This window comes from Megascapheus bottae, chromosome 6, assembly GCF_031878675.1.
Source record: "Megascapheus bottae isolate mThoBot1 chromosome 6, mThoBot2.hap1, whole genome shotgun sequence".
Lineage (NCBI taxonomy): Eukaryota > Metazoa > Chordata > Mammalia > Rodentia > Geomyidae > Megascapheus > Megascapheus bottae.
Window position 1 is genome coordinate 72,798,972 of NC_143514.1, and position 19,949 is coordinate 72,818,920.

A 19,949-nucleotide genomic window follows, 5' to 3' on the forward strand; every position below is an offset into this window, starting at 1 on the left:
GCTGTCCAACTAGAGATAAGACTCTCATGAACTTTCCTTTGTAGTCTTGTTTCCAACCTTGATCTTTAGCTCACAGTGCCTGGAATAGCTAGAATTTTAGGCATGAGCCATGACTCCTGGCTCAGTATGTTAAACTTGGTACTTTATGCATTTTGGAAGCCCTGAGTCAAACATTCTCTTAAACATCCAGTTGTAGAATATTCCGTCACCTATTATTGTTAAACATTGTTTGTGGCCAATTTTTTGCCACCATAAAATAAATTATCTGGTAATAAATCCATCACATTGCTTTTATTTCTCTAGGTAAGAAAGATTTATGCCTTTCTATTTTTATTAGTTATTTCTCAATTGCTTGCACCAACAATATGTGAAAGCGTTGCTTATCTAACCAGTAGCAGAAGCCAGGCTACTGGGTAAGAGAAGGAGAGTAGTTTTGATGAACTGTTTACAGGGAGGTTCTGCTGTTGAGGCTTTGGTATCTTTCAGGCCTTCAAGAGGGACTTACACTATGCAAAGATATAGCTGCCATTTTGTTCAGCGTCACCCTCCCCCACAGTTGAACCATCCACTCTTCACAATACCTCAGCTCTGACAATGGTTCTTAAGAAATTCAGATATAAGGATTGTGGTTCTAAGCCAGTCCAGACAAGAAAGTCTGTAAGACTCATCTCCAATTACACACCACCAAAGCTTTGAGCAACACTAGCTTTGAGCAACAAAGCTCAGGGACAGTGCCCATGCCCTGAGTTCAAGCCCCAGAACTAGAGAGATTCATTAAAGGGGCAAGAAATATAGTCTCAGCTTATCTTCTCCATTTGAACATGAATTTCACCTCCCTGTGAAAAGTTCTTGCTTATCCCACTTCAGTCACCAACTACAAGAGAGTCATCTACAAAATGAAATAAAACAGAACCTCTTCGAAGGAGATAGAAGCTGACAATCATGCCTGAAGGCCATAATTGATCATGGGGGGGGGGTGGAGGTATAGAAAATGCAGATTCCTGGGCCTGGTCTTCAAGGACTCTTTATCAGACCTAGGAGGAACTGTGGCTCTGGATTTTAAATAAGTTCCCAAGGTAGTTCTGCTACAAGGGCTCTTGAGAACAATGTTTTGAGATGGTGGCATCTGCACAACCACAACCTCACCACGACTGAGTACCTGTGGTGGCCACTCTCCCCACAACTGGAAACCACTTCCAAGGAGCTCCAGCTAAGGATGCACTGGAAGAACAAGTTCTGGACTGCCACTGGCTCCTGGAAATTCTAGGGTACTTACAGAGCTGAGATTGGAGACGTACAAGGAGGCATCGCACACAATGCCGTAGCCCACCAGCCGTTCTCCAGGGAAGAGGGAGCTGGTGCTGACTGGCGAGATCAGGACCTCCGCTGTCTCAGGGAAGATCCACTCTATGCTCACGTCACTCAGCACCGGTGCCATGGCCTTCTTCAGGGACTTAACCATCTGCCGGGAAGAGACAGAACACAGGTCAAATGGGTGTGTGAGCAGGGGAGCGTGCAGATGAGAGTGTAAGGACAGACAGCTGAGGGGGTATAAGCAGGGAGCGGGAACTCAGGCCTGGAGGTTGATCCAGCAGTGGACAGCCTCTGTATCTCAGACTGCTGAGGTGGCCAAGTTAGAATGCATCTTTGCTGTTGGCTTCTTAGAGCTGGGCATTTGGCAAAAAAAAAAAAATCTGAGGATCGAATTCTGGCTGTGACTAGCTCAAGGGAACACAGGGTGAACTGGAGCTGGGAGTGGTGGCACTGACTTGTAATTCAGCACTAAGGATGCTGCAGCAGGATAATGAGTTTGAGGCAAGCCCAAGAGAGTGAACAGAAAAGTGATCTTTCCCCTTTTGATTCTTCTCTGTTCTGTTCTTTTCTCTCCTCCTCCCCCTCCTCCTCCTCCTCCTGCTCTTCCTCCTCTTCCTCCTCCTCTACCTCCTCCTTCTCTTCTTCTTTTTCTTCTTCCTTCCCCCTGATCCTGAGGCACTGTCCTTAAACTTTTGTGCTCAAGGTTAGTGCTCTACCACTTGAGCCACAGTTCAACTTCCAGCTTTTTGGTGATTCACTAGTGATAAGAATCTCACAGGCTTCCTAATCAGGCTGGCTTTGAACCATGATCCTCAGATCTCAGCCTCCTAAGTAGCTGACAGGTGTGTGTCACGGGTGACTGGCAAGGCAGTGATCTTAAGCAATGTCTTTTTGGGATTAGTTTCCCCCTTTGTTAAGCTGGGGAGGTATAATTGGTGGAATATAGGAAATCTGAAGTTTCTGCCATATGATGGGTGTTTGTAAATGATTTAGGGATTGTGATGGCTGTGGAAATACATCTCTAAATCTTTTTCTAAGAAAGACCATGGTGTTGTTGTTATTTTACTGGAAAGGATTCAGTTAGGTACCAGCCTCCTGATGCAAGCTAAGACTACACCTCTTCCTGGATGTCCTCAGCCAGTGATGAGTCCACACTGCCAGCCTCGTATAGACACCAGTGGGCAGTCTTTGCCCCAGGAAAAGACTTGTTGGCTGAAACTCTTCTGGACATTGCAGATAGAGGCTCCCTGTCCAGTCCAGTCCCCATCTCCTTTCCTTCTCTGAGTTCGGCTAGCCTCATGGCCTAGATAGTTCCCCTCCTGATTCTCCCTCTTCTGTTTTTCTGAGATCCTCCCCATTCCTGGTCCCTCTTCACTCTAACCCCAGTCCTGCTTCTCTCCCGGGAGCCTTGTTGTTCTTTCTTTTTTTGCCAGTCCTGGGACTTGAACTCAGGGCCTGGGCGCTGTCCTTGGGCTTTTCCAAGGCTAGCACTCTGCCACTTGAGCCACAGCACCAATTCTGGCCTTTTCTGTTTATGCAGTACCGAGGAATCGAACCCAGGGCTTTGTTAGGCAAGCACTCTACCACTAGGCCACACTCCTGTCTGACCCAGCCTTGCTGTTCTTTTACTTTATGCCTGTACTGGGGCTTGAACTCAGGGCCTGATAGTCTTGACTGGCATTTTCACTCTACCACTTGAGCCATACCTCCACTTCCAAGCTTCAGTTCTCTAAGGCTTGGGTTATTTGTATCTATTGTGCAGGAGGGGAGAGAGGATGGACTATCATTTCTGGGTGATTCTTTTGAGTCACCATGTTTCCTACCAGGATCATGGCTGTCAATAACCCAAAAGATAGCTCCATATCGAGGAAGGTGGAACCTCCTTCAGGAGTCTCACTTCTGCCTGGCCAGTGGGTAGAGCAATGTGACCTAGCAGCTCGTAACCAGGCATGGCTTCCAAAGTTGTCTGGCCTGGGGCACCTGCCTCTCTGGTTCCTGCTGGGGTGCCATGTGGCCTGGCATAGAATCTCCTGTGGAACGTCAGCTCTGCCGTGGCATTGCCATCTGAGCGATCTGGACCTTCCAGGCTCCAGCTCTGGGGATGGGGGTCTCTTCTGCCTACCTTGGGTTGTAGGCGCTCCCCCTCTGCCAGGAACTCCGCACTACCCTTGGACACGGTTGCCAGCCCTTTGACCAGTCGATGGCACACGTTGGGTCCAATGCCAAAGCTATAGCACCTGGGATGGAGACAGAGAGGCTGTTACCTGTTCCCAGGCTTTCCTCCCCAAAGGGAAAGCTGCCTCTGGTCCAGCAGAGGCAGCTTGGAGCTGGCCAGGTATTTAGGCAGAGGGTGTGGGAGGAGGAGGGAGTTTACCTAAACATGGCCATAGTCTCACAGCCAGCACAGAGGCAGAGTTTTAGAGAGGAAAAACAAACTTAAAAACCAGGCCACAAAGCTGAACTGTAGTGACTCACACCTGTAATCTTAGCTACTCAAGAGGCTGAGGACTGAGGATCGTGGTTTAGAAGCTAGCCAACGGGGCAGGAAAGTCTATGGCACTCTTTCTCTTTAATTAACCACCAAGAAGCCCAAAGTGGAGGTGTGGTTCAAGTGGTAGAGTGCCAGCCTAAAGCAACACAACACCAACAAAAACCTCAGGGACAGTGCCTAGGTCCTGAGCTTTCAAACACCAGTATCAGCAGAACAGAATGAAACAACCACCACCACGACAGACCAGCCCACAGCATCCTGGATGCATAGCCTGCTGGGAATGACGGGTAATGTCCTCTCTTGGGCATTATGTACACTTTGTGCTTGTTCTGGTCCTCTCTCCCCCCAACCCTACCCCCCCTCACCCCCTACCCCCCAGGCAGCATGGGCTAACCTGGTAGAGAAGGCATGATTCCGAATCAGCTCCAGCACCCTCCCTGTGTTGCCCACAGCCCCATCGGTGATGAGGAAGAGGAGGCGAGGGTGGCCCTGGTGTACTGGCTGCCGGACGATCCACTTGAGCGGGGAGAGGATGTTGGTACCTCCCATGTCAGCCCGCATTTTCTGGATGTTATCACAGGCCAAGGCCAAGCTCTCCTGCGGGGGAGGAAGGCAGCAGGACACACAGTCGCAGGGGTCACCTTGAGCCATGGAGATCCATGGGGTGAGATCTTTCTCTCCCTGGCTTTTAGTTCAGCCCTGTCTGTGCCTGCCTGAAGGAGGAGGAGGTGTGCTTCACACCTTGGGGAGGCTTGCTCTGGCATCGGCTACTACTGCGGTGTCTTATTGCTGTCCTTCCTGAGTTCTTTAAAAACAAAAGCACCCCAGAAAGGTGCGTGGCATGTTAAGCCATGGTGTTTCATGGTGCGCAGCCTGGGAGTGGAGGGAGGAGGACAGAGCCGAATGGCCGAATGGCCGAGGGCCACTTGGATTTTATAACCTTTCTTGGGCCATACAAGATTACTAATCCAGGCAGACGGCCCCAGGCAGCCACTGAGAAGCCAACATCTCTGTCCTGTGTGTACCAAGTGATTCTGTGGGCTTTATGTAGCCTGCAGGCAATTTGTTATTCCTGGATGTGGAAAACTGGGCTGGGAGTCCTTTAAAATGTGAGTTCTGAGCTTGGTTCTGGCACCAGCTCCCTACAATAGACTGTGTCCTGAGGGAATGGAGTCCTGCCTCTGGCTCAGGAAGACCCCCCCTTGCAATATCTGTGTCTATTTACAAAAGTGTGATGATACCTATGTAGTTTTTATGCTATTAAGACTAGGAATTCCCTCCCTCCCTCCATCCCTTCCTCCCTCTCTTTGTCCCTCCCTCCTTGCCTCCCTCCCTCCCTTGAAAATCTCTTGAATTTACTTTTAGTAGAAAATGAGTTAATATATCTTTCCTTTCTCTCCCTCCCCTTCTTCCCTCCTTCCCTCTCTCCCTCCCTCCCTCCCCTCCCTCCCTCCCTCCCCTCCCTCCCCTCCCTCCCTCCCTCTCTCCCTCCCTCCCTTTATCTTCTCAGATATACGTAGGATGCTCTAATTAGGATAATTCTCTCTGGGCCTCAAACTCCCCAGTTCAAATAGCTTGTGAGTTATTCTGTAGCCATTGGTTTGCCCACTCATTCCTGCCCCCACTCTTCTCTTTGCCTCAACCTCGCATGAGCTCCTCCTCATGAGACAGAAGCATTTGTGAGTGACAGGCCACAGACATGCTCTCCCACCCATCCCTGTGAGCTTGCGTTCTTCCACCAATGTAGTGTTTTATTTTCAAGAGGGTAGCTCTCAGCACTTTCCTAGGCAAGCATAGTGTTTTTACTTTTCTGTCTCTGGGCGGGCAGCCTCTAGGGAAGGTCCCAAGTTACCTTCTCTTTCCTTTCCCCCACTTTCCAATACCCATCACCTCCTACTTTCAGACTTGCCCTTGGGTACCTCACTGTAGGTCTGGCTGGAAGGGAAGAGAGTCTTAAACGTGGATCCAAACCCAATGACATTGAAGAGGCAGGCTGGCATGAGGCTCTTTAGGGCCACGAGCATGGCATCCTGGCAGGTGAGAAAGGCATTATCAGGATTCAGGCAGGGGCTCCAGGAAAGCCACCCTGCCACCCCATATTGTCATTTCCAGAAAGGCGCCACCTCTGCTGAAACCTGTCACTCTCCGTCTACACACAACATCTTCTCTGTCATGTCAAGGAAACCTGCCAATTCTGGCCAAGGCTGGACCAAGGCCAGCATCCTAAGATCCATCAAAGCCACTCTGTGATGGATGGTCAATTCTAGTTCCCTTACCTCCCACTGATCTCAGGGAGGCGGAAAGGATGGAGGAACCCACAGTTTTATGTCAAAGCAAAACTGACATCCGGGGACAAGTGTGGCCTTTTGGGGGTCACACCATTGATAGAACAGCTTCTAGCCCTCATTCCAGGTGTCTGCCTCACATCCAACCACCTTCAACTAGTGGCAAAGTCTCTAGGGACAATATAACTGAAATCCATTGGCTGTTCAATGAATCATTGGATTCACTGGATGTACATTACAAATCTTTATTATAGCCTTCTCAGCAAGTGCTTTCTTCTCCCCATTTTATAGAAGAGTAGATCAAGCCTTGTTGGCAAGTCTCCAGTTAGTAAATAGCAAAACTAGGTTAAAAAAAAAAGTCTACAGACATTTGAGTCTTAGTCTATGTCATCTTGCCATGCTAGAGAGACCTTGATGAAAGTGTGTTGAAAAATAATGCCAAAGATTGCAAGAATAAAATGAGAATGATCTATGACAAGGATGAATCTCAAAGCAAGCACATTAAAGCATCCTTACAGAAAGCATTACAGTATAGGGGGATCATGCTATACTTCGATACCTGTCTAGGTATCGGCTAGGTGGTTCACACCTTGGATCCTACCTACCCAGGAGATTGAGGTCTGAGGATCACAGTTTGAATTCAACCCAGACAGGGAAAGTCTATGAGATTTTTGACTCCAATCAACCAGCAGAAAGCTGGAAGCAGATGTGTGGCTCAAATGGTAGAACATTAGTCCTGAGCAGAAAAGCTTAGGGAAAACATCTAAGCCTTGAGTTCAAGCCCCAGGATTGGCACAAACAAACACATACAAAAGACCTATCTGGATATAAATACTGCCTTTACCATCATTACCTTGACCTTGGGTTAATTATGTCACCCCTCAAAGCATCAGTCTGGCATGAAATAAACCCTCAATAAGTGCTTCTTCTTACCATATGGTTATGATTATGATTATTTTACCAATCCTGGGCCTTGAACTCAGGGCCTGGGTACTGTCCCTAAGCTCCTTTTGCTCAAGGTTAGCACTGTACAACTTGAACAACAGCATCCCTTCAGGATTTTTCTGTGATTAATTGGAGATAAGAATCTCACGGACTTTCCTGCCCAGGCTGGCCTCAAACCTTGATCCTCAGATCTCAGCCTTTTGAGTAGCTAAGATTAAAGGCATGAGTCATATTAATATGTATCTAACGAGGTAACTAGAACACTTCTTTTACATGAAACTTAAGCTCAAGAGGGTTAAGAAATTGCAGGGATGACAAAAATCCAAGACTATGACCTTGGCTTTCAAAATGCAGCTTTGATGTCTTGATTCATGTTGGCTCTGCCTTGGCACTAAGCTCAAGAGTAAAAGTCTCCCCTTCACCCCCTTGCAGTTTATTAACAGCCCCCGAGGGTTCTCAGCACAGCTTCAGGGAACCACTGCCACCCTCTAGATCTCGCAGGAGACAGTTGTTACTGGATTCCAGCAATTCCACGACCATAGCAGCGTGCAGACTGCACAGAGCCTCAGCCCCTGTCCCATCCCCTCTGCACACATCCGCATGAAACATACGCTGTTACATTCTCTCTGTCTCTGTCTCTCTCTGTCTGTCTCCCTGTCTCTGTCTGTCTCTCTGTCTCTGTGTCTCTCTGTGTCTCTCTCTGTCTCTCTCTCTCCACCCCCTGTGTCAATACATTCACTGGCTCTGCAAAAGAAGTCAATATCGCCTTTTTTCATTAGCCTCTAATGTGTATTCCTGCTGTCAGGAGACTCCGTGGATCCATACAGATCATCTTGGCTCACACCTCTTAGAATTTTTAAAGCCATGTGTTTGGCAGTGGTGGCAGCTGAAGAAAGAGATCAGCTGCAGGAAATTAAATTGGCTGAACTTTCCCCCTCGGTGTAAGCTGTTTGGATTTCAAGTCTCTCCCTCCTCCCTCAGCCTAGTTTTTCCTAAAACTTCAGCCCAATGGACTATAATGAATGAGCCAAGCAACCCCTCCCCCACCCCAGTAGCCTATTGCTAGCAGGGAAAATACATTTCTGTGTGTGTGTGTGCGTGTGTGCGTGCGTGTGTGTTTTCCTCTGAGAGGGTCGTGTGGAGCAGAACAGATTGCATCAGTGCAAAGTAATTTGTGAAGGGTTGACCTTGAGCTCAGTGAGTGGAACTGGGGAAGAGCAAGGGAGACTCCAAGAGGAAAGGAGATTGCAAAAAGAGCTGGAGAGGCTTTTTATCAGCACATACTGGAGTACCAGAATTGAGAGTGCTTTAGTTCAGGAAGGGTATTTCCACTTGTAAATCAGTTCCATTTGGCAGATAGTAATAACTGCTTGTGACAATGGCATGGGAAGAATACCCACCAAGTCTAGGCTTAGCGAGGGTGGAGGGAAGCCATGATCAATTATTGATGTTTGCCTGGGAAAGGGGAGCAGAGGGACATGAGGCATTACATGTGCCCTCCCCGAATGAATCCTTTCTTCTCATTTTACAGAAAGGACAAATGAAGCCCAGAGTTGGGAAATCAATTTGTTCAAAGTCATGTTGGCAATTCAGTGACAGAATCAATTCTGGACCCAGGATGGCTCTTTGCACAAGGCCAGGCAGCAGGAATGACATAATCAGGGAGGAAAGCTTTTTGGAGTAGATGCGCAGGCACACGTCCTCATTAGCCACGTGAGGAGAATGATCACTCTGGCATGGTATGGAAGGCCCAGGCGTCCTCACAAGCCATGCGATGCTGCAAGAGCACTTAGCCTCTTGGAGAATCAGTTTCCCAAGCTGGGAAATGGAGAACAAAATGGGTGAGATGCTAAGGGATGTTTAGGTTTGTGATCTGAGGATGCTCTAGGGCAGGAAGAACCTTCCTTCTGTCTAGGTCCATTTGCATATTTATAACATTCTAATGATCCATACAGGCAGACAAGTCATAAGCAACCAATGAGAAGCATGCATGTCAGTCCCAGCTTGGAGCAAATGCTTTCACAGGTCTTATATAGCCTGACAAGGGAATGGAGAACTTCCCATCCTTTCTCTAGGATAAGGGAATGTCTTACAGATCCACAGGGCTGGATGGAATATGGAAGGCCTGTAAGGCAGAAGGGAGCTTCAGCGCTCTAGCACCACGGACAGCGCCTTAATTTCCTTCTCTCCCTTGCTGGTGGGCAGAGGTGGGAGGAGGTGCCAACCAGCCCTGCTTCATGGGGTCTTGGGGCATCTTTGTGCTCCCTATGCATGTCATGCTTCCAGGTAGAATCTGGTCCTAGCAAGCCAGAGGTGTCAGCCGGCCTCTCAGGTCCCACCTAACCCCTCCTCTCCTCACTGCATCTGTTGCCCTGGCAACTAGGCTTACACCAAGGACAAACTAAGGGGGAGGGGTGAAATTCCAGGTGACAGCAGAGCCTTACTCTCTTCTTGTGTACTCATCTATCAGTCTCCTGAACTCAATCAACAGACGGAGGGGATTTAAAAATGTTCTGCATAAATGCAGAAAGAGGCCCCATGGGGAGAGATAGATAGGAAAGACCTGGCTTTTTCCTTTCTCCTTTCTTCTCATTTCTCTTCCCTTCCCCCCACCTTTTTTTTTTTGGTAGGTTGTGGGGGCTTGAATTTGGGGTTTGGATGAGAACAGTCCCTGAACTTTTTTGCTCAAGATGCACCCTATCACTGTGAGCCACAGTGTCATTTCTGATTTTCTGGAGGTTAATTGTAGATAAGATTCTCATGGACTTTCCTGCCCAGGCTGGCACTGAATCATGATCCTCAGATCTCAACCTCCTGAAAAACTAGGATTATAGGTGTGAGCCATCAGTTCCCAGCTATTTTTCTCCCCTTATTTCCCTCCCTTCCTAATCCTCCCACCTCTCTTCTCTCTCCCTCCCTCCCTCTCTCTCTCTTTCTCTCTTTCTCTCTCTCTCATATTTTTTTTGTTTTTGTTTTACTGGTACCAGAGTTTGAACTCAGGGCTTCACTTACTTGGCTCGATTGGCTGGTGCTTTACTAACTTGACTATGTCACCAGCCCAGCTTTTTACTAGTTGTCCATGCCTGAAATCCTAGCTACTCAGAAGGTTGAGTTCTGAAGTTTGTAGTTCAAAGCCAGCTGGGTAAAAAAAATCTACAAGACTCTTACCTCCAATCAACTGCTAGAAAACTGGAAGTGGAGCTGGCTCAAGGTGATGGAACACCAGCAAAAGAGCCCAGGCTCTGAGTTCCAGCCCCCCCCCCCAACACACACAGTGTTTAACAGTTTTACCCTTGAGCCAGATCACGGGGGTGGGGGAGGCATGGCGTGGGTACCTTGACACGGTGGATATTGGTTCCACTCATGCTGCCACTCCTGTCCACGAGAAAGATGAACTCGCCGTGAGTCTTCCTCAGGTTGGGCTGCACGGACTGGAGGTCAGGACAGAAGTTGAGCATGATGACAGAATGGTGAGGGATGTCCTTGTGGAGGCGTTTCCGGATAATTTCTGACTGGAGGAGAGAGGAAATGGGGTACACTTAGGGACAAATGCCCGTGTCACACACACTCACCAAGCATGATCTAGATCGGCTCCCATGTGGGCTGTCCTCGGCTTGCTTGCTGTATGCTCACAGATTGCAATGTTGAACATGGTTTTGCAGACAGCAGCATCTGCATTTGAATCCTGGCTCCATCACCTTCGGACCATGTGATCTTTCACAGGGCTGGGTTCTTGGGACAAAAATGTCCACTTCTCAGGGGGGGGTGTAAGGATGGGCTTCAGGAGCATAGAGGTGGGGGGGTCCCCTGGGACCCCAGTGAGTAAGGGTCTCTTCCACTTTTATAGTGTAGAAGCTACTCTCTGGCCCGCCTTGGCCATCAACCTGGTTTCCCTGCTTTACTGATTCTGTCTGGCAGATAAACTCCGCCTCATCCTTCAGATTTCACCTGTTTGCAAGGTTTTCCCAGCGTCTCAGGTGGACTCAGCTGCTCCGTTTTTTTCAGTTATGAAATGAGGACAAGAATGCCTACTGCACTGAGTTGTTCTAGAGGTTAAGTGCCATATTTGTGGGGCTTTTGCCTGGCAGAAGTCACTGCCCACATGACTGATAAAGGGCCCCAGGGCCTCAGCTCATCTTACACTGGGCACAGCCTGTGTTCCCATCTCTGCCTCTCGTCTCGCTTCTATGCTACTTGATGGCAAATGATGTGTCGATCGCATTTACTTCTTCTATCAATATTGAAGGACAGGACCTCTTTTCTTTTTTCTTTGCCTTTTTAGTGATACTGGGGTTTGAACTTAGGGCTTTGTGTGTGCTAGGAAGATGCTTTGTTCTTTGACCCATGCCTCCACTGCCTTTTGGTCTGATTGTTTCTGAGATAGGGTCTTGCCTTTTACTGAAACTGGTGTGGACTGTAATCCTGCTGTTTACGCTTCTCATTATAGCTGGATGACAGGTCCACACAACCACGCTGAGTCTTTTCTGTTGAGGTGGAGCCTTGCAAGCTTTTTGCCTAAGTTGGCTTCCCACCATGATCTTCCCATTCTTAGCCTGGCCAGCAGCTAAGGATGACAGGCTTCAGCCATCATGCCTGGCACTTCCATGTTTTATCTCAGGGGGCTTTGAAGTTGACCCTGAGGCCACCAGCTGTTTTCAATTCTTTTTCCTCACTCTATTCATCTTCCTCCACACCAAGTGTCATTTTTTCCATCCTTACTCCCCCCCCCCTCTCTCTCTCTCTCTCTCTCTCTCTCTCTCTCTCTCTCTCTCTCTCTCTCTCTCTCTCTCTCTCTCTCTCTCCTCTCTGTGTGTTTCTGTTGGCCTGGATTCTTCCTTCATGTCAACAGGTAACAATATCATCCACTGGGCTGCTCAAACCAAAGATCTCTTGACGACTCTCTTCCCCACCCCCCACATCCCAGCCTTCAGAGGACAACCAGGTGTTCCGCAGCTAGAAGACATCTTGAACTTGACTTTCACTCACTGTGTCCATTGCTTCACTCAGGTTCAGGATGGGTTTATTTCTTGCTGGATCTTTGCAATTGTCTCTTACTACTGTGACCTCCTTGTAACCCATTCAACACATAATCGCTATTCTCTCTCTTAAGCAACATCTAGCCTTCTCATTCTTGGCACCACTATTTTTTTGTGTGCCAGTCCTGGGCTTGAACTCAGGGCCTAGATACTGTCCCTGATCTTTTTTCCTCAAAGCTAGCACTCTACCACTTGGGCCACTGTGTCACTTTCAATGTGTTCTGAGTAGCTTATTGGAGATAAGAGTCTCAGACTTTCTGGGCTGGCTTTGAACTGTGATCCACAGATCTAAGTCTCCTGAGTAGCTAAGATTACAGGGGTGAGTTGCCAGGCACCACTTTAGAAAGCCCAAGCTTGCCTGTCCCTACTCACCTGCCCATCTCATCTCTACCATTCAGCCCCAAGCATTTCAGCTTGCCTATTCCAGCCATGTTAATTTACTTAGTGTTTTCCAGACTAGCCACCATGATGCTGCTGGCTCTTTGCATGTGTGTATTCTCTGTCTACTCTTCCCCTAGTGGGTGCCCTGCCATCCACCAAGTCTGTTGCCCACAGACATTGACTAAACATCTGGCTCCGGAGCCCAGCACTGTCACTCACTCATTATCATCCCATCCCATCCCATCCTTCTCCAAAACAGTCTTTCTCACTTGCGCTAAACTTGAAGCTCCTTGAGGACAAGGAATGCATCATTTTCAGCTTTCTCTCACCACAGAGCCAACACCCATCGGGTCCGTTGTGTTTGTTGATTGAATCACGGAGAGAATGGGTCTGAGGAAACCATCTCTGTCTGCCGCAGACGGTTGTTGGTATCTATTTGTTTTATTCTTTTCAGTCTCCATCTTTGTACATTTGTCTCCCTCTGTGTTGTTTGCCCTCTCTCTGACAGCTTATTCCACCCACACTTCCTGAGTGGTTTGTCCTCTGGATGTCCCCAGCTTGACTTCCTTCCTGCTTAGGGAATCTCGCTTTCCCTCCTGCATGGAACCTCTGTGCCAAAAGCTGCTGCCCAGCCTGGCTTTTTTTTCCCCCAACACAGCCCAAGGCATCAAGAGCCACATCTGCCAGTGTGCCTGACAGAGGAGCCCGCTTTCCACCTTTCAGAGGGAGGAGGGGGAACCCTGGATCAGGGCTTGCTGATGTCTCAAGCTGCCATTATCCAATTACAATAAACGCATCACTTCTTTGCAGTTGCCTGTTGATCACCGACATTCTGGAGCTCATGAGAATAGGGTGTATTTGCATCACTAACTCAAGGTGGCAAATTAATTTTCATTTGCTGCAGCAGTCCCAGACCTAATGGACTTTAGATTTGGCAGGCAAGACAGCCAGCTCTAGGTCTGGGAGACCCAGTGCCCTGCCACCCACATGCTGCATTCTTTAGGGCTCAGTGGAACCCCTGGCAAGGCCATCTCTCCACTCTGAGAACCTGGCCCAGCTTCTTCTCTCAGTGAATTCACCTGGGAGGGCAAATGTTTTTGGTGGTGGGGGGGCACGGATTGTGCCTCTAAACACAGGAGATGAAACCTCACCATCCCTTCTGACCTGCCATCTCACTCTCTTGCCCACTTCCTTCCTTGTGGGCCCTGGTGTCAGCTGGGCCAACCAGGAATTGGAGGGGCTGTTAAAGTCCAACTAGACTGACACTGCCCCCCAGGTATGGTGGACTCTAATCCCTTAGCTTTACTGTCACTGATTCGAACTCCTGGACAACAATCTGCCTGTACTCCAACTATCTTTGTGTGAGGGACAGTTTTCTCACCCACGAAGGGAACCAATAGGAAGAGCAGGCCATATTTCCTAGACTGGGTGTGTGGAAGAGAGATCGATGGGCGTGGCTTATGGCTGAGCGGTTCTCTTTCTTCTCCCTACCATGATCTCTTTCTTGTGGGGGAAGACAGAGGGAATGGCTCTTTCTTAGGCTTTCCTCAGCCTGCCTTTATTATATCTTTAGTATTGAGCAAGGGAGGGAGGAAGAGCAAGGGAAAGGGAAAGGAAAAGGAAGGCCCAGTAGGTGGAGAGAGAGTTGTGAGGGCCACCAGCCTGAGGGATGGACCCAGAGAAGGAGAGCAAAGCTGGTCCTGCCACTAGCTGTGAGTTTTGCCTGGCTAAGACTTCTTGGTGATCCCTAGAGGAGACCTGGGAGGAGGACAGACCAGTCTGTATCTTTTGCAAGTCTGCCTGCTCTGTAGTATCCTAGTACTGAGACCAGAATCTTTCTTACCCAGGCTTGGCCATGGATTGTCCATGTGACCTCATGAAGTGGGGAAGGGCTACCTCTTTAGCTCAGGCTTCGAGTTCTCACAGGTATAGTGGAGACCAAGTTCCCTAGACCATCCAGCAGGGCCACGGCTCACCTTCCGCTCTGCACTGCTGTCCTTTCTCGTTCCTCTAATGAAGTCCATTCTTCCCTTCAAATGCTGTTCAAACTCGCCCTGGGTCATGTCCCCCTTCTCCATCAGGACATGTGGCATGTGAGGCTCTGCAGAAGTGACATAAACCCTTGGCATGCACCCAAGTTGTAAAGGAGGTATTGGGGGCCTCGCTGTAGGGTGGGCTCCTCATAGGGAAAAGAAGCAGGACCCTTGGCTGCTGGAAGCAGTGTGGGGCTGGGGGAGGGCTCCTTTGCTGGAAGACACAAAAGCCTGGTGGCCAAGAATGTTCATGCCCCTCTCTTGGCCTGTTTACCCATCTGTAATGGAGGATTGAGACTGAGCCAATGTCTCAGGGATCTTTTCAGGCCTAGACTTTCTGGGAGTTTGTGGGTGAGACGAGCTGTTGCTTCCAGAGGATGCAGAGCCATCAAGGTCCCAGAGAGCTTAGGGTGTTCTAGAGCCCCTACTCAGGTTGTTTGGAGACCACGCACCCCGTGAGCAGACAATCCTGGGCCTCTGGAGCTGACAGGAGCCATTTAACTCTGCCAGCCAGAGTCAGATTCCTAGAAGGAAGTGTCAGGTCTCTTCCCCTCTGGCCTACACATCACCCAAGATTTGTCCTGACACTAGGCTCCACCAGGAAGGTGTTTCCCCCTCCCACAGGCGGCAGGGGTTCCCCACAGGGCAGTGTACCGCTGGGGTGGACAAGGATCTCCACTGGCCGGTCGAAGGTATGCTTGTTGGCCAAGGTGATGATGATGCTTTTGGCGGAACGGGCCGATGGGGCGGCGTCAGCGCGGATCTCATGCGTGGGACTCTCCACTCCTGAGTATCACAGATAGGTAGGCCGGGGAGGGAAAGACTCAGTGGCCCCTGAGAGAAAGGACCTCAGGGAGCCACATGGGGGACCCCAGACCAAAGATGATTGACATGCCAGCCCCATCAGGGCCCTGCGCGGTAACACAGAGGCTTAGATAGGCTCCTGGCTCTTCCTCCTGGCTGCAGGAGCCAGTGGGAAGGTCGGGAGAGCTACTTCCTCTTGGGGGGGAGGGGCACACGAAGCACCACTGTGCAAGTGGTAGAGCAGATAGAAAATGCTTGGTATTTCAAGATGGCTGCTGTGTTGATGAGTTCTCTGGACATGGAATGAACTCTGGCTGGTAAGACACTGCAGCCTAGAGTCCCCTAAAGCTTGCCCCTGGTGGTGCAGGGGGGCTGGGACAAGGTCATCAGATACATGGTTAGAATCACCTTTTACATACTTCATACCCAAGACATACCCCCCTCCTCATTTTGGGGTGGTAGCTAAACTTTGGCAGGTCTGAAAGCTCCCCAAGGTGAGAGCCAGCTTTATGAGCGTGACCTTCAAGAAGTGACCCAGAACCACACAAAGCCCTAGTGGACATTTCTGGTAGACACCATAGGGATGGAGGTAGGTAACATTGAAAGCTGACCTGGGAAGGGCTCATGCATCTTTGCCTGTCCCCTCCATCTGGGCCTCTGTGTGTGTGTGTTGTCCTCGCCTCACTCTCACCTGCAAGAAGACAGGGCCCGCGGATCTCCAGTTGGAAGTTGAAGTCATATTCCATGGGAGTGGATACATCTGTGTCCAGGAGAGTCGCCAGGCACAGCCTGTTCCAAGAGTCCACAGCCCGGCCGCCAAAGCAGTGTCGGTCTTTGCTGGGAAGGCACAGAGAGGAGGAGGGAGGAGTGGGCAGTCCAGGCAGAGGCATGGCAGGCATGAGAAAATGAGGAGGAGGCCTGTCCAAGGTAGTCTAGGCCGCTGAGGGGGCTGCGGGACCATTGTTCTCCTCCAGCCTGGTCTTGGGGTTGGGGATTGATGCAAAAAGAAGCCAGAGTCACATGAGGAGTGGCTGTGATGGGCTCTGCTCTAGGTTTGGGCTCAGCTTCCATCATTGTTGCCATAGCCCCAGAGGACATCTGTCCCCTCTTCCTGGGGTGAGCTGGGAGGACTGTGGCCATGCACCCAAGTGCCCACATGTGGGACTTGGAAGAGATGGCATCCTGGCCCCGGCTGCCTGGCTCCGTGGTGAAATGGTTTGTACCCTGTCACACTGCTTCTCGACTCTTCTCTGGGTTAGGAGCCTTAGACCAGCATTTCTCCCTCCTCTAATGGTTGGTTTTGCTTTCCTTTGCTGGGGATTAAATTTTGCACACTTGTCTGGAGGGTTGGATGTGACCACTCAGCATCTATCTATCTATCTATCTATCTATCTATCTATCTATCTATCTATCATCTATCTACTTTGACCTTGCTCTGTTGTCCTCTCTTCCTAGGTAAGGTGTCTAAAATCTGTGCTTTATTTCCTTGAATGCAATTGGAGTTATTTTCTTTTTTGATGGTTAGGGGTTTTGAACTCAATCTCATGCTTGTTAGGTTGGTGCTCTACCACTCAAGCCATATCTCTAGCCCCTGAGATAGACAAGAGTACATTTAAATGCCAGTGCACTCAGTGCTGTATTTTCAAGCTCTGCGCTAGTGGCCATTAATTCAAGTCCTGGTTGCTAATTTGATGCCACTTGTGGCCATTCCATAACCTTGTCCCCCTCTCCCTGTATTCACCAATCACACCACAAGGAGAGTACACGTGTCTGGGTTTCATCTTTGGTTTTGTGAAAGGATGTTCTCTAGGTCAAGGGCACAATGCAGAGAATTGCTAGAATGCTTTCAGGCTGGGGTGAGTGTGTGGTGGGTCCCAGAGGAACTGGGCCAGTGGAACTCCTGTTCACAGCCTTCCTGACCCCTGGCAGCCTAAGTTTGACTATGTCTTCCAGCTTGGAGCCCATGAGAATTTGGCATGGGTTTTCCTGCTGAGGTGATGGAAATCAACACATTGGGGCCTGCTCAGGGTACCAGAGCCCTCTACACCTCCAGCTCCTTAATTCACTGGGGTCCGGATGCCCCAGCGAGGCCTTGCCTCTTCTGCCTGGGTGTGAGCGGGAACTCCTTACCTCTGGACCTGTTGGTGGGATGAGCCGGGACTCTGGGTACAGAACTGAGGCACGGTTGGGGCGCAGACAGCTGGCAGAAGAACCCTCACAGCACCGCTGGGCAGCGTGGGGAGCTCGGAGGAGGTGCTAATGAAGATGGTGACGTTCTCCATGGGGGCGATGGTCCCCAGGTTAACCACAAACAGAATCCGTTCCAAGTCCTCATCCAAGGCCACCTTTCCCGGGGCGCAGGAATGATGGCCGATGGAGACTCCTTCTTGCAGTGTGTTTCCTAAAGGCCAAGCTGGTATCAGGGACTGTCCCCTTTATTGTCTCTGATACCAGTGCCCCCACCCCCACCCCTGAAGTTTGTATTGTGCCCACGAGTTTGCTATGTGGTCTTTGCTTTCTGCTGGTGAATTGGCTGTAAGATTCTCACTGACTTTTCTTGCCTGGGCTGGCTTTAAACTGCGATCTGAGGATGGCCGTCTCCTGTGTAGCCATTGGTGCCTGGGTCATGGAAAGCTTTCTTAGCACAGTTTTCTTCGACCTTGAGCCAATCTCCCTCTTTCTGCTTCTCAGCTTCCTCAGTAGCGGAAAACAGTAGCCATACTTTGAGGATTTCCCATGGTAGAAGCACTGGGAGTGTTCGGACCCATGGGGCAGAGGTTATAGTGACCTATTATCTCCCCACCTCACACTGCTCGTGAGCAGCGGGCTAGGGAATAAAGATCCTGGCATGACTTATTCCACAGGCTGGGTGATTTGCTATGTTCTTCTCTATAGATGTCGTCAAACCCCTTTTACACCCAGAATTCTTCTGATTCTACCATGCTTTGGAGGTGACCACAGTAACAAAGGCTGTTTTCAGACCAGGAAGCTCAGGTTCAGAGATGGTAATAACTGGCTCAAGGTGAAGGATTCTGTCCCAGGATGTCTGGCTCTACTTCCTCGCTCTTTCCACCCTAACCCATTGCACAGTTAAGGCTCTAGTTCCCAGGCACCCTGCAGCCAGGCCTGGGCCCTCTGCGTCTCCTTACTTGAGATAGTTGCAGGTCGGACACGAGAGACTTCCAAGTGGTTGTTCTCCAGCTTGGCTTTGTCCTTGATCTGAACAGTCACTATGCGGTCTGCAATGACCGCCTCAAAGCCAATCACTGTGGTCTGCTCATCCAGGGGATACACGAAGAGGCCTGGTGGAAGGGGGGCCCAGCATTGTAGGGTGCTCCCATCCCACCCTGCACATCCCACTCCTGGAAAGGAATCTGAGGGGATAGACCTTGCTATAGCTAAGAGGATCCAAAAGAAAGTTGGGCTGAAACTCAGGGGCCAGGCACGGCCGCCATGCCTGGCTCCTGCCAGCTCCTTGGGAGGCGTATGAGTCCTGTGTAGCTCAAATTGTGGCTTTCAAACACAGAATGGAAACCTGGATTGTCCCATGCATAGGCCAAACAGAGCACGTGGAAGACTGGAGTTGTCACCAGTTCACTGAGGGTTAGAGTTGGGGAAGAGCTACATCAGGGTTCAATCCAGGCCCTGCTTTGTCTTCTAAGCCAGGTAACCTTGACTAGCCATGTCGCCCCAACCATGAGGCTAAGATAATAGAGGCACACCGATAGGGCCATTGTGAGAATTTGAAGTAACCACCACAATGTGCGCCGCACATTAAAAAACAAATTGTATCTGCAGGCGTAAGGCAAATAGTCGAGGGGCATTATTAAAATGCAGGGGGGGACTGTATTTTTTTTTGACTCAGTGGACCCAAGTCAAGGCCTGAGATGGCAGTACTAATGGCCTGTGAGATATAACATCTCTAAGTGGAGTGTACGAATAGCTCATTTAGTCCACCATCTGATAGCACAGGGTGCCTTCCTGACTTCCGGTCCCCCGAACCTCAGTTTTCTCCTCTGAAAAATGGGAGCACATGTTCCTCTTGCTCTGAGTCCATGGAAGGGCTGTCTCAAAGTCCTTCTGCCTCTTCGAGTCCCATTTTCATCTCTTTCTCTAGATTCTCCCAAACAGAGAAACAGAGAAACCCTGCAGGATTGTTTGGGCAGCGTTGGCCTCTAGGTCATCACAGCAGTGACGGGGGCTGGGGGAGGAGACTGGACATTGTTTAGTGGCTAGGAGGCTGCATCCTTGCAAATGGCGTATTGGCCACAGTGAGAGGTGTGTGATTTATCAAGGACTCTGGAGGCCGGTGCCTAGAACACTCTGCCTGGCCCCCACTGATGAGTCACTTCTGCAGGCTGTTTTACATCCACACTGTCCTTCCTCTGCCATTAGCGCATCGGTGGGGACAGCTAGGGAGAGGCATCCTGACTCTGAGGGAGAGCATGGCTTCCTAAGGTCGCTGGGAGCCCCAGTCAATGTATGGACAGGGGGGAGGGGTGGAGTGCGCTCCTGGCTCCTCCCTGGCTGGGAGATAGTACAGGAAAGACAGGAAAGTGGGTGGTTTGCAACAGTTTGTTGGGGCAGAGGAGCCTTGGCTTAAATCTGATCCTCACCTATTTGCCTTGATGCCTGCAGGGCCAGCCAGGTGGAACTATAT

The 19,949-nt window shown here is 49.9% G+C and overlaps 1 protein-coding gene across 1 annotated transcript in view; it reads right to left on the bottom strand.

Annotated features, from left to right (window-relative positions):
- Positions 1-19,949, bottom strand: part of Vwa5b1 (von Willebrand factor A domain containing 5B1) — a 45,521-nt gene that overhangs the window by 18,223 nt on the left and 7,349 nt on the right. The window contains exons 3-12 of the mRNA XM_090335685.1: positions 18,439-18,591; positions 17,420-17,690; positions 15,981-16,126; positions 15,140-15,271; positions 14,429-14,553; positions 10,371-10,547; positions 5,725-5,835; positions 4,200-4,402; positions 3,437-3,551; positions 1,277-1,462 (exon numbers count right to left, since the gene is read on the bottom strand). Of these exons, the coding sequence (XP_090191811.1) occupies positions 1,277-1,462; positions 3,437-3,551; positions 4,200-4,402; positions 5,725-5,835; positions 10,371-10,547; positions 14,429-14,553; positions 15,140-15,271; positions 15,981-16,126; positions 17,420-17,690; positions 18,439-18,591 (1,619 nt within the window). The remainder of the gene's footprint in view (positions 1-1,276; positions 1,463-3,436; positions 3,552-4,199; positions 4,403-5,724; positions 5,836-10,370; positions 10,548-14,428; positions 14,554-15,139; positions 15,272-15,980; positions 16,127-17,419; positions 17,691-18,438; positions 18,592-19,949) is intronic.